General features: G+C 40.4%; 1 protein-coding gene across 2 annotated transcripts in view; it reads left to right on the top strand.

Annotated features, from left to right (window-relative positions):
• Positions 1-14,273, top strand: part of LOC107992447 (uncharacterized) — a 58,978-nt gene that overhangs the window by 23,253 nt on the left and 21,452 nt on the right. For both annotated transcript variants that reach the window (XM_028664121.2, XM_062081064.1), the window contains exons 3-5: positions 11,559-11,619; positions 12,416-12,533; positions 13,658-14,151. In XM_028664121.2, the coding sequence (XP_028519922.2) occupies positions 11,559-11,619; positions 12,416-12,533; positions 13,658-14,151 (673 nt within the window). The remainder of the gene's footprint in view (positions 1-11,558; positions 11,620-12,415; positions 12,534-13,657; positions 14,152-14,273) is intronic.

Raw genomic sequence — 14,273 nt, 5'->3', positions numbered from 1 at the left:
AGATTCCATCGAGAATTTGATTCTTGAGAGTCGAAAAAAAAAAAAAGAAAAGAAAAAAGGAAGTAAAAAATTAACATAAAAGAGAGAGAGAGTTAATTTCATCCACGAAGAAACGAGAGCACTCACTCGAAGAATGCTCATCTCCGACTCGTGTTCGCGCAAAATTACGTAATCACTCTCGCGTTCTGTTATACCACAGTGAGTGAATATCAGGGGCGTGGAGGATTCACCGCGTTACACTTTTCAGAAATGTAATCAAACGTGGAAATGACGAGGAATGTTAAACGGCCACTCCTCTTCGACGTCTCGTCGATCATGTTAAGGATTAAATTAAAAGAAAGCGCTTGAACGCTCGAAGATAAGTTTCTCCCTAGGAAAATCCTCTCCTCTGTAACTCTATTTTTTCTCTCTCTCCCCTCTTCCTCCTATCTTTCTTTAATCGAGTTACGATTTCGCAAGCATCTCAGCAGCCTCCTTTTGCCGAACCTCTCGCTCCAACTTCGCCTCCATCTGTGCTCTACTTACTTGCCCCAAGAAGTTGAAGTTTAAAAAGATCGGGCGAGAAGAGATCTTTTCTTTCTTTTCCCTTTCTTTTTTTTTTTTTTTTCGATCGATCAATCGAAACTTTATTGCAATTAATTCGATCCCTTTCACTCCCGTATTTAACTCGAATTAATTCACCATCAAATGTTATATTTTATCGTGATTTGTAATAATAATGCTCGTGCGCGGTGTTCAGAAACGATTTATGCAAATTCACGAGTTTCCCGGCCGATATTGTATACACTTGTTGACGAAAGCTTTAACCGTAGGCGGTGAAAAGAAACTTTCCCGTAAAGGTTGAAGGGTCGAGAGAAGTCGTGCGTCGGAGAAACGAGAGAGAGAGAGAGAGAGAGAAAAAGAAAAAGACACGTTTTCACCCTCTTTTTGGTGGATGATGTTTAACACAAAAAGAAAAAAGGAAAGAAAAGAAAAAGAAAAAGAAAACATGGAACGAAGGTTGAAAGGCAACGTGACGGTATGTGGGTTGCATTATAAAATGGCAGGGAGTGTAGAGGGGGGAACGGATATTGCGGACTATTTGAGGGATGTGCTCTTTTACGAGCCCGATCGAACGTATCGGATGTGCCCCTTCTTTTTTTCCTTTTTTCTTTTTTTTCTCTCGACCATTTGAATTACCGATGCGCTCGACGATCCACCATTTCCTCGAAACGCTTCTCGTGCCTTTCGTCGCGGCGATAATAAATCTCTACCGCTTGTCTGACCTTTATTACTTGTACCACTTGTACCATCGCGACCATGGTATTTCATGTACACGATGCTATTTCTTTTCCGTCCTAAAGTTTATTCCTGTTACGTTACGAACGCTCGACAAGCTGTGAACTATTTTCTTGAAGGAAAATAAGTCTTGCAACTTTTTGTTGTTCGACCACTTTACCACTTGTGACCATATGTGTCGCGTGATATGATACGAAGACGCGAGGAAATGATGATTTTTTTTTCTTTTTTCTTCGCGAATTATTTTCCCAATATATTTGCCAAGATACAGCCAAGATCGTATACATCCTGGTGAAGAAAAGATACGTGGCGTCACCACGAATTTTGCCATCGATTTCTCAAAAAAAGTTTTATTAGTCGTTTATTAAAAAAGAAGAAGAAGAAAAAAAAAGAACCGTCGCGAAGAGGAAATTTCTTAAGAAATTGAGAAGGGGTGGAGATTGGTTGGAGAGCCAGCCCGTCTCTATAAAGAAAGAAGAAGGGCTTCTTTTCTCTGTTTTAGTCGGTATACTTTTCAACTCGAGGCGAAGGCGAAGGCGAAAACGAAGCTTCCTACGTGAATTCCTTTCGCGACGACACCCTTCGGGAAAGAGAGAAAAAAAAAAAAAAGGAAAAAAATCAATGCTGTGATTCTAGAAGAGTCTCCGTGAAGGAATTCCTTATCGAAGAGGGCCGCGCGCGCGCGTTTTCTCTTTATCGTCACTTTAAAAAAGAACGATGAAATTAAACGGGGCAGGCTTAACGAAGTCGAGCAAGAGATTCATTCAGGGGGAGGGAGGGATTTAGAGCCCTCGCTAAGACAGGCTTTTTTTCCCAAGATAAATTATTATCCTCTCTCTAATGTTAGAATTTGTTCACGAAACGTGAACAAGATTTTCGTCTCGATTTTCTCTTACAAAACGGCCGTGTAAAACGAGCGTGTAAAGATGGATCGTTGCGTTTCGGATTAAAGAAATATAACGGGGATCGATCGCGTGAAATTTATGGTTCCCGCGGGTGGCTCGAACTCGTAAAAATCCCCCCTCTCCCTGCCGTTTCTCGCAGCGCCAGGACATCGCTAAGACGTTGTCCACGAGCGTGTAAGACAACACCGTGCCGTATTTCACCTGAGAGGAGAGTCGATAAGGCGTCGAAACTCCGGATCCTTTACGGGGATTGTAACGTTTCAAAGTTATAGAGAATCGTTAAAAGGAGGGGATTATATTCTTAAATCCGCTTCCTTTCTTTTCTCCCCGATGCAAATTTATTAGAAGAGATACTTTAAAGCGGAAGTCGAATATCGTGCGGCGAATAGTAGAGAGTTTATCGATTTGTTTTTGAAAAACAAGAGAATTTTTAAAATCGAATTCGTTTCGCTTCGTGAAAGTAGAATTTCGTAGAAAAGGAAATTTGACTGGTTTAATATCAATGGCAGCACGATTTCGAAACGTTGAAATTATTAACGTTGTAATTAATCGAGAATCAATCAATGTTATTGAAACGAACGAGAGAAACGATATACAGTAATCGTTTCACGATTTTGAAAAATCACACTCGCTCGATAACTAATTATCCTCCTTTCACGAATTCTTCTTCTTCTACTTCTTTTCCATTTTCCAAGCGGGAGGAGGGGATCGCAAAAAAGTTTCTTCGATCTCTTCGTCACAAAAGTTTCCTTCCGCTTTTCCATCAAAAATACTTCTCGCTTCGATTTCGTGATGATGTCGAGAAAGACGGGGATCCCGACGTTCGTGACAGGGATCTCGAAATTGAAACGGAATAATGGAAACACGGATTCGGATCTCGATAGAAAAAAAAAAAGATTCGCTTGCGCCCTTTTTTTTTCTTTTGCGCGGCCGATGCAAATTCGGCGGGAAAATGGGGGGTGCGAGGAGGGAGGGAGGATCGGTCCACGTGTCACCGCATGTCCACGCATGACCGATCACGCGTCGGCCGTGGAATAAATATGAAAAGTTGTCGGCTGATTTATGACCCGGGAGGCCGTTGCTTGATTTATGACGCTACCCCCTCTCCCCCCGGAAAACGTCGGCTTTATTTTCTATCTGCCTGCGACGCTTCCCTCCACGGGGCGAATCGTCGGTCGAACAGCCCCTTTCCTTTTTTTTTTTCCTTTTTTTCAAAACCAGACTTGCGTTACAGTCTCGCGAGATTTATACAGTTGTCCAACGTTGGTAAAGGTAGATTCGTATTCGATTATTTTTACCCATCGCGACGATTGCAGATTGACGAGATATCTCGAGATATCTCGAGCTTCGCGAAATATTTATTGTTTCCAACTTGTGGCGGAGAAGAAGAAGAAATTCAATTCGCTACGTAAATCGAAAGGGATGATTGAAACGCTTCGTGTTTCGTACATAAAATAAATGGAAAAATGGAAAGGAAAATTGATAAAAATACGAAAAAGATTTTATATTATGGGTGGAAAGTTTGTATCTTAACGGAAGTGGATTCACGATAATTAGGGCCTAAACACGATTATTTCTTGGACGGGCAAGCGAGTAAACAGTGGTGATTGCTTCTTACAAGAGGAAGTAGTAATTCGGTTAATATCTCCGACATAAGGGGAACGAGGATCCACTCGAGTTCCCCTTGGTAATTCCCCATCAGCGATGCTTGAAAGTTTATTTGCTCCACGAACGGTTCTCCACGTTTCGGCTGGTGCTGTGCTAGGCATTGTCGAGAGAGGGAATCGGGTTTCTTGACAATGGTTCGTCGAATAGTGATCGAGCTACTTAACTCTGTTTCACTTGCCAGTGGTCGAAACATTGTTATCTGCTTCCACGAAGCAAAAATTGCTGCCTACCATTGTTCTCGATGTTATTGTTTCCTCGAAAAAATTTTAAGAAGATAGATTTCAAGTAGAAAAAAAAAAAAAATAAAAATTTCAAGCATAGCTTCTTCAAATATCAAATATTAATATTTGTCCTCGAAAAGTATTAAATCTCGAATCTCGTTGTTACTTAAACTCGTCTAAATTATTACTATCTCTTCATTTATGTTGGTATGTGGTTCCAGAAGATCGAATTGAAAAATAATCTTTTCATCAATTTTTATTCATTCGAGCTTGGTGGAATAGCGTTTCGGATATGACGAGGAAAGGGAACGAAGATAATAAACGAAGAAGAACGACATAATTTATATCGTTAAATTTTTCATTACGGTTTTACGGTTTAAATTCTTCATTTCGTTCAAACAACTCCTGCTCGAGTTTCTATCCTTTCTTCGATATACTGTGTCATCATGTTACATCCTCTAAGTGGTTTGTCCACGAATATCACAGATTCTGGTTCCTGTTAATATTTATTAAATAGGTTAAAACGTTGAAAAAGCAAAGAGGATTGAGAGGACGGTATAAAATTTTTAGATCTCGAAATGCTTGAGAAAATAGAAGAAAAGAAAAAGAAAAGAAAGATGAACAAAATTGTTAACTTTTATGAATCGAGTTTTGATTATCGATAGTTCACTAATATAAGATACATAATGTACTGTATCATAAAAATAAAAATCTGGGACGTAAGGCAAGTATTCGTTTATACAACACAGCGACAACTGGAAACATATAGGCCAATCTCTCCACACAAGAGGCTCTTTGTTCAATGTCCCGCGGAATAACCCACCCATGTATCTTGCTTCTTTCTTACACTTATACCCACGATTCCATAAAAACGTTCTCAGAAAGAAAATTAAATTCCTGGTCCAAATATAAATCACTTGGCTTCATAAAACGATCGAGGGAAACACAAACTACACACATTCTACGACAAATTCAGCCTATTAACCCACTTAAGTTCCCACACAATTCACAATTTCGCTCGTTTTTCCTTTTTTCTTCTTTCTCTCGCCGATATCGCACACGTTCGCGAATCTTGGAATCAATCAAGATGTTCCGGCATTTACGTGCAAACTCCCCATCCAGATCCTGTTTACCCTGATATTTATATATCGTCGAACAGGCTCCGATCGATCCCGGCCATCGACGTGTGTGCACCAGACGATTTGCATGCGATTGGGCATATAGACGGCATCAGCCAGCCCGTATAGTGGCACCGATTTCTCCATCTTATCGCGGCTTCCCTCCGTTTTTCCTCTTTCGTTCTCTCACAAATCCCACCCACCCAAGAAACCCATCCCACGATACGTGTACAGAGGTTCGCCGTCGTTGTATCGCTAGATCCTGCAAATCCTTCCTGCCCCCTCCCCCGTGATGCGAGCAACTACTACCTTATGTACTACTACTACTACTATTACCTTACGACGTAGAATACAAAATCGTACCGGTTGATAATCGACGTTGTCCAAGAATTTTTTTAATATCGTGAAGATTTGGACGAATGCGTTTGGATGGTCATCGAGTGGCTTATTATGACTTTATTTTTAACAGTCGCGAAATGTACGAAGATTTTATTAATTTTTTAAAGAAAGAGCTCTTTGGTCGGGGCGATCCTCAATTTTCTGGTCTTTTTCTCGAGGATTTCCGACCGAAGAATTCCGAATTCCGTGAAAATTAATTACTCGCGCGATTTTAATTTTAATCATCTCAAAATACGCGTCCAAGAATTATAATTGGCCGCAGTTGGGGCCTAATTAACCGTCAGACGAATAATCGAAGTAGGTTAAAATACAGGCGTAGCTTGATCGATTATTTAAACGGGTTGGTTCCCATGCCGGGCAAGGCAGACGGGGATATTACACGGGGAGAGTCGGGGCAGATTTTTAATATTGAAAATTGAAGGGTTCGTTTGTCAGACACGACAGCTCGGGATTCAACATCTGAGACTGTTCGCTCAGGGACGAGAAATTTTCCAAGCTCGTATTTTGTCGGGATACTTTTGCATTAAAATAATGGAATCAGGGGAGGGATGCGCCCTATATATAACAGGTTCAACAGGTATTGTACACGTACGTTGTTTGATAAATGATTTAATTCGATTCCTCTCATTCTCTTCCTTCCTTTCTGAAATCTTTTCAATTCGTTCTTTTTATACCGTACGATGGAAAAATATTAACTTTTCCTTAAATATTTTCCTTAATTTAATTGCGAGCGGCAATCGAGAAGCCCTCCTTTCACAACGAATTAAATAAATTGCGGCGGAATTTTAATCCTTGCTCTCGAAACACGTTTTAAATATAATAAACGAAGAAGCGACTCGATATAATATAGCCGAGTGTTGGAAATACGCCTTTAAATAGATCCTCCCTCCTTCAAGAAAAGGATCCCTTTCCTCTCAAATATCTTCATTAAGCAACTTACAAGAATTTCACATTGGCGAACACTTGTTACAACGAGTTGTTCCAGTTTTAACATCGAGTTTCGCCGTTGGAGGCTGATATCTATCCATCCCTGCTCATTATTTCAACATAAAATAACGACGCCTCGTAAAAATTGTTCTCGAACGGGGAAGCGTGTCAAGCGTGGTAACGAGATTAATTTTTCAAACGCGCGGCTCTGTGTCTGGGGACGACAAAAGAAAAAAAAAAAAAAAACGACAGAGAATAGGGAGGGATCGAGGATGGGTAAAGAGGAGCGAAGAGGAGCAAAAAGCACCCGTGGGGACGTCGAGGCCCCTTTCCAACCCCTCGTTGTCTCGAGATCTCGCCACGGAGATACGCCAATTATCGGACAATGAGATATAACTGAACCGTCTTTTCGCCCGAATCTTTCACCTTCCCCTAGCTCCCATCGCGTTTCTGCGGTTGGCATTTATCGGCCGGCATCCGACGGAGAGGCCTCTCGATTTCTCGATCGATCGTATACGACAGATTTCGTAGATCGGTTCTTTTCTTTTTTGGAAATAAAATTTCGAGAATTCGTTTTGAACTGTGTTTCTAATAAGAGGGAAGTTTAAGGATTCGATTAATAATAACGATGTTAGAATAGATAATTTTCTGAAACGAATTTCATTCTTCCCTCTCAGGAATTTCAGCGTGGATTAATATATCTACGTTGTTACCAAATTCTTGCTCTTCAACAGTATGCTGATCAAAATTCCTGTCGCAGGATACCTGATTAACCCTTGGAGAGGGGTTAACCTGCGCAAGGCTGATAAGGTTTATCGTTTGTTCGCACTTTCGAGGAAGAAATAAAAAAAAAAAAAGGGGAAAAATGGAATATGTCATTTGTTGCGTTAAATGCGACTTAATTAATAAACGAACTTTAAATTACGTAAGTGAAGTAACTAGTAGATTTTCAAGTTAAATGAATCTCGCTGAGTTCCATATTTTCCAATCGTTTATAATTCGATTCGATAAATTCGATACATTTTCTCGAATCGGAAAATAAGATTCAAATTATTGTAATTAATTTGATTAATTGATTAATAATAATTCTTCATTCGTAATTTTTTACGTCAAAACATTCACGATCCTTTAAATTAACAATGAGCAATTTTTTATTGTTATATTGCATCGAACTTTAAATCTGTATGAAAGAAATTCGATGCTAAAGCAAGCAACAAGACAATTTTGATAAAATATTACTTTCTCAATCAATCTTTAATCCGACGTACAAGCAAACGTTATTCAACGATAAGTTTTCTCATCGATATTCTTCGATTTAATAATACAACAAAATAATAATAATAACGAAAAATTACGAACAAAAGTGTCTACCTGATATTCCAAAAATTAAACCAAGCAAACCAACTTTAATCTCACTCCAAATCTCTCTCTCTCTGGAGTTACAAAAAACCACCGTAAAAACCTCCATAAATACCAAAAAATACCGAGCGAACACAACTCTCTGCGCGATTTCCCCGCGATTTTTCACGCACGCCGCCTTTCTGCTTTCTCCTTTTTTTTTCTTCCAGAAAGAAAACAACCCGGGCAACCCGGATTCGATTAGTCGACGCGGCAAACTGTGCAGGCCTATATCGAGAGGGGAAATCGAGGCAAGGCGACGAATTTTCCGGGCCATCGATATTTCCTTTTCCCGGGGGCCGGCCGGCGATCGATAAACCCGGCGTAAACGGCCAAGTTTCGCTACTCTGTCGATCCGAAAATCGCAGTCCGATAATCCAACTTGGAACACCGGTTGACAATGGCGCCGTTGACACCCGCCGTTTCTCAGCGACGCGTCAACAACATGCGTTTTTCCCGGGTGTCGGCCTGCCAATTAATCCCGAATCGACCGGTTCCCTCTTCCGGGAACGGAAATTGTTTTTTTTTTTTTTTTGTTCCCGGCCAGTGCATGCCCGTAGTAGTGTGCGTGTGTATCCGCACGAGATATGGGTGATTTGTTTCTATCCTTTGGAAAAAAAGGGCGGGCGGATGGATCCGTTCGATGGAACTGCGATGAGAATGAATTCTTGTATATTTGTATCCGTGTTTTTGGGAGGTATGAATGATAGTAATGAAAATTTTTCTACGTTGATGACGATGGAATGTCTGTATATGAGATCGAAGGAAATAAGAACATCAGGGTGGAGATTTAAAAAGAAAAAAGAATAAGTAAAGATACTTGCTGCACGGGTTAATCCGAGCCGAAGCGTTTCGTACTACTTATTTCACTCGCGGTTCGAGTTTCGTATAATTTTTGTTTCTCGAGAGAGAACGATGTAGGCTCCACTTATGCGTATACGTGATTAATACATAGTTGCGGCTTATTCCGAGTTTTCAACGTAAATTTACCTGATTGTGTCTCTTTGCTTTGGGATATTTGAGGATAACGTGATTGTTGCATAACTTGCTACATCGAATCCAACTGTTAAAGTTTTGATTGGAAAATTTTTGTGCTCGAACGATGATTTTAAAAAAAAGGAAAAAATATCGTATCGTCTTTTTTAAACTCTTTTTTTCAATTCTCATCGATCTTTTCTCTATCGAACTTTTAATTTAATAAAGAACCTCAAACGAAAAAATTTAATTTCTTTTTTTTTTTTTTTTCTTTCTTCTTCTCCTCAAAGAGTCCGGAATTCATTAGATATCATTGCTCGCGCGAATAAATGATTTCAGATCGACGAATATTACGTTCCTCTTCTATCATTGAAATTCGTTCGCGGAACGATTTATTTTTCTCTCTCATTGCCACCTCCAATTTCATTCCGCGGTTCCAGGAATTATTACAATTCGATATTCGCCGTGGTATAGAGAAATTTACATTTTTTCCCCCTCCCCCTCCCCCGTACATACTAATCGAGTTCGAGAAAGTCGCCACAGTGGAGGAGGATGGCAATCGGTTTAATTTCATTTCCCTGGATCCGCAAGAAGCGCCCTCCGAGCGTGATTCGATTATACGAGTTTTGGTATTTTTTATTTCATTTGCAACTCTGAAACACGCGAGAGTGAACAGGTTGAAAAAAGTTTTTTTTTTTTTTTTATTGAAAAAACAAACAGAAGGAAATCAAATAAAACATCGTAATAACATCGTGAAATATTTACATTAGAAATTTCTTTATATTTTTTTTATCTGTGGAAGTGCGAGATTTTTTTTTTTTTCTGTCCAAGTTTCGAAAACGTGGAAATTTGGATTTTCCAAGATCAATAGGAATTAATATTGGATAGAAGCTTGATTCGCTTTATTTTCTATCACTGTGCGACAGTTATAGGATAGAGGAAGATCCTTGAATCGGTGTGTTAATTTCTCGTCTGCGTAATTGACCCTTGAAACTGCGTACTCCGTAACGAATGTCAATGAGCTGCTTAGACTGTTGATTAGCTTCATTGTGCCTACATAAACCGGCAAAGTATCATAAACGTTATATTCCACCCGTATTTCGCGCTTATTTTACAAAATATAACAGAAGAATTAAACAAAGAGATCCGTGGAGCGTCGACTCGTAAGTGAACACGAATAGATACGCGTTTTCCATTGCGACAAACAAAAGGCGATAAAGTTTAAACGAGGAACGCCTTGGTGGAAGGAAATCGAAACTTCGCGTCTCTTTTCTTTAAAAAATTCAACGAAATAATCGCGTCGAGTTTGGCATTAAAAAAAGGGTAACTCTGTTTTGCAAACGAAATGCGTCGAGCCGCATTTAAGTCGATTCTTATTCGATAAGCCACATATGGGTCAGGATCATCTTGACCCAATGGTTTACGAAGCGAGTGGAAGAACACCGTTCTTTTCTCATTAACATACTTCTCGAGGAAACTGTGTTAAAACGCTCGCTCTATGAAAGAATTTTTAGATTCTCAATTCCTCTTCAATTTCATTTCTCTTACCGGAATCGGATCAGATCCGAATTTAATTCCGTCCAAACCGGGTTCAAATTTATTTCCTTAATTTAATCTCGGATAAGAATTGACCATTCAACTCGAGAATTGCAGTTCTCGAAAGCAACACGGTTCAAGTGAAAAAAGTGAGGAAGCAACCCGGCAAGTTGCACGAAATAAGAATTGAATTGTCGATCGAATGGAAAAATCGTGTGTCCGTGTGAACGGCGCGAGACAAAAGGGGTACACGAATATGGCGCGTATTTAAAACGGAAGTGTTACAGAGACAGAGAGAGAGGAGTGCTTTTGTCGAGGGGGGGGGGCAGGGAGAGGGATGGGTTCCGGCACATCGATCCCCCGGCTGCAGTCTGGTAGGGCCAACCCTCGTGGAAGGGTGCACAGGCCGATGAGATAGCAGGAAATTGAATAGTGCTTTCGCCTGATAGTGAGCCGAAGTGGCACTGTCACCATGCGCGGAATCGTCTGTTTGCTCGAACAAGCTTTAACGGGTCCCGTCCGATTCTTTCTTTTTTAAGTGACCCATTTAGGATCCCATTTCGCACGATGGAAATTTCAGTTTCGCATTCTCGACGTGGCTTATTTCCATTTCCTTTTTTCCCCCCTTTCCTTTTTATTCTTCATTTTTCAACCTGTTTTTAAATTCGCAAAGTGAATTATTATTATATTTCTTGTTCAAGTTAACTCTTGGACCGATGATTATGATGGTGATGCGGTTGTTGAGATATTTCGAATTGATAATTTTCTCGTATATATTAATTGTATTCTCGTTGGGCAAATTTACTTTACCTTTTTCCACGCTGTTTAATCCAATCTTGTATTTAATTTACGAAGAGCGTACACTTTTGTAAAGAAACTGGTTAATTAAATATCGAATTGATCGTGAAAAGGGGGAAATTACAGCGGGATGATTGAAATTACGACGAATCGCGCTATGTAATTAACCGGTTCTCAAAGAGGGGTTCGCTTCCAATCGAAACCAGGTTATTTTTATAGATTGATTTTCGATTCCCGCTTTCGATCCCTCGATAGATAACTCGATCGATGCCCGATTTCCGGCACGTTTCACTGATGCTGGATTTTTTTTTTCCTCTCTTTCTCGTTGATTGCAGTGCTTAAAATGTCTGGAACGGAGGCACATGGCGGCGATACGAGTCCTACGCGTCGGCCAAGGTAATTAAAAAGTAATCCCTCTTGATTTAGTTGGTGTCGAGGACTTTCTCCGAACCTCGATTTACAAAGATCGTTCTTCAAATTTCCACGCGTTTTCATAATGGAATAATTGTTTCAATCTCGATTCCCTCTTGATCTCTCGTTTGCCTTTCCCATTAATAAGAAATAAGAAGAAAGGGGAAAAACTTTTTCCCTCCTTTTTATCTTATTTTCTTCTCCTCCTCGGAAAGGAATTCGGTATAAACGCAACGGGACTTTTTTTTTAATCTCAAACTTTTCACCTTTTTCTTTCTTATTATATTCAATTAAGGAAAACATGATTAATCGTATTTAAAGAAAAAAAAAAAAATAAATTCCAAGTTCTTCGAACTTTGAACTTTGTCCTCGTCACCAACTTTTAAATATAATTTTTTTCAATAAAATTTGATACATTAACCCTTCACATTCGTACGATTCATATATATATATATATCGATATTAATTGAAGTATCAATTATCTTGGATCTCTATGATTCTCCATTTTGAAGACGGATTCCGAATAGTTTATACAAAGGAGATGGAGCGTTATAAAGGTCGCTCATTGAATCGAGCCGTCTAATTAGACGACTTGATCCTTCAAAGATGACGCGAACAATGAGATACTTTTTACGTATCAGTGATGCCCTTTACGAGAGATGCAAGATTCAAAGATACAAAAGAAGCATCTTATTCATCGTTCATTTTTTGAATTCGTCCTCGCCCAATTCGATTTCTCCTTTTTTTCAAAGCGCTAATATCTTTTTTTGTAAAATTTCAGGCAGAGTAGAATTCACAGCGTCGGGTTACCGACTCGAACGTCCCTGCTTCCGGAACCCCCGCCCGCCGGAAGTAGCACTCCACCGCCGATACCGCGCCGCCATTCAGCCACACCTGCGGTCAGTAAAGTTTAAATAGCCTTGCTGCTCGAATTAATATCCGTTTCTGGTTTAATTGACACTCTTCTCACCGTCCTTTTCATTTCTGTAAAAAAAAAAAAAAAAAAAAAAGAAAGGAAAAAGAAACGAAAAGTTCGATTATTTTTATTTGAAATTCAGAGATCACGTAAACGAATATATATATTCTTTCGATCCAGCGAGAAAACAAAGTTTCATTTTATTAAATTATATACTAGATTAGAATTTGTGAGAAATTTTCTTGTATATTTACACATTAAAGAACGATCCAATTTTTTGCCAAGATCACGCGGGAAACGAAGCCAAGCCAATTCAGAGATCGCGTATGTATTTTCGACAAAGCAAAGTTCGAAGAAATCAAATGTAAAGGCTTTTTATTAAATTACCCTAGATTAGAATTTAGATGAGAAACATTCCAATGAAACGAGAAAGAAATTACCCCCGTTTTCCGCTTGTATACCCATTTATCGTTAAACCGGGACGATCCAATTTTTTGTCACGCGACGATTAGCGGGAAACGGGATTAACGAAGCCAAGATGAAAAGCCAAGGCTTGTAATCTGAACCGGTTGGTTTTAAGTGGTCTCGGTAAATCGAGTAGATGGAACGAAACCGTTTCCCGTTCCAGAGCACCGTTCGCACGTTGCTAGTTCGAGTCCACGTAATTAGCGGACAAACGAGGGTTTAATGGATCAAGCTGTATCCATTGGTTCTTTGCACAGACGCGTCTGGACACGGGGACAATCGTCAGCGTAACCCACCATACGCACACACACATACACACACACGACACGTAGGAGAGTCTAGACTGCAAGTATCTCTCAACTTTCAACAATCGCTTCTCCTTACCTATTCTTCTCTTTCCTTATCAAATCTTATTCGTTCTTAAATCCCTCGAAACGAGACAAATTTCCCAATAAAGATCCCAAATGAAAAAGATTGCGAACAATTTTAACATACGTTTTCCTGCACGAAAAAAGAAAAGAAAAAGAAAGCTTTCGCTCTTATCCCCCGCGCAAGAGGAAACGGAGCTCAATCGAGCAGAAATCGAAGCGAGGAGCGCGGTTGAAACTTGTATATTGGAGGGAACTTGTTGATCGCCCCCAGGTCGCTCCTCCACCGATACCGTTGCGGCCGCCAGCGATCCCGAAACGGAGCAAAAACGAGAAACCGATCCCTATACAGACGAGTCGAGCTCGAAAAGCGAGCGACCCGAGCTCGCTACCATCCACGTCCATCGTCTCCGCGCCTCTCCATTCGTGGCCGAACAACGAGAAGTTGATCGATCTGGGCCCGTTGCAGGCCCACGATCTGCGACCCGATTGCGCCTCGTTGAGCTTGGCTGCGGGGGAAGAGGCGCGAGAGGCGGGCGAGGGTAACGAGTTCGTGGCGGACTTCGACAAGGCGAATTTCCTTTCCGGGGAGGATTGCGGCAAGAGGATTCCGGGGGAGAAGTCGAGCTTCGAGGAGCTGCAGAAGGCGTCGCGGGATCTCGAGAAGCGGTTGCACGAGAGGATCGTGGCGAGCGGCGAGTCCAAGTTGAAAGATCAGACGACGAGCAGGGAGGAGAGGCGGAGGCAGGCGAATGCGCAGAATAACAGGTGAGCGAGTGGTTCGTATAATTTTCCGATAATAAAAGAATAAATTTCGCTATCGATTAAATTTTCCAGGAAAGTAGAGAATGCTCTGTATTTTTGTATCATCGAATTTGGATCTTCTACGA

The sequence above is a fragment of the Apis cerana genome, linkage group LG10, assembly GCF_029169275.1.
Source record: "Apis cerana isolate GH-2021 linkage group LG10, AcerK_1.0, whole genome shotgun sequence".
In the NCBI taxonomy this organism is placed as follows: Eukaryota; Metazoa; Arthropoda; class Insecta; order Hymenoptera; family Apidae; genus Apis; species Apis cerana.
Note: the sequence above shows the minus strand (reverse complement) of the source record. Positions and strands in the feature narration are given on the sequence as shown.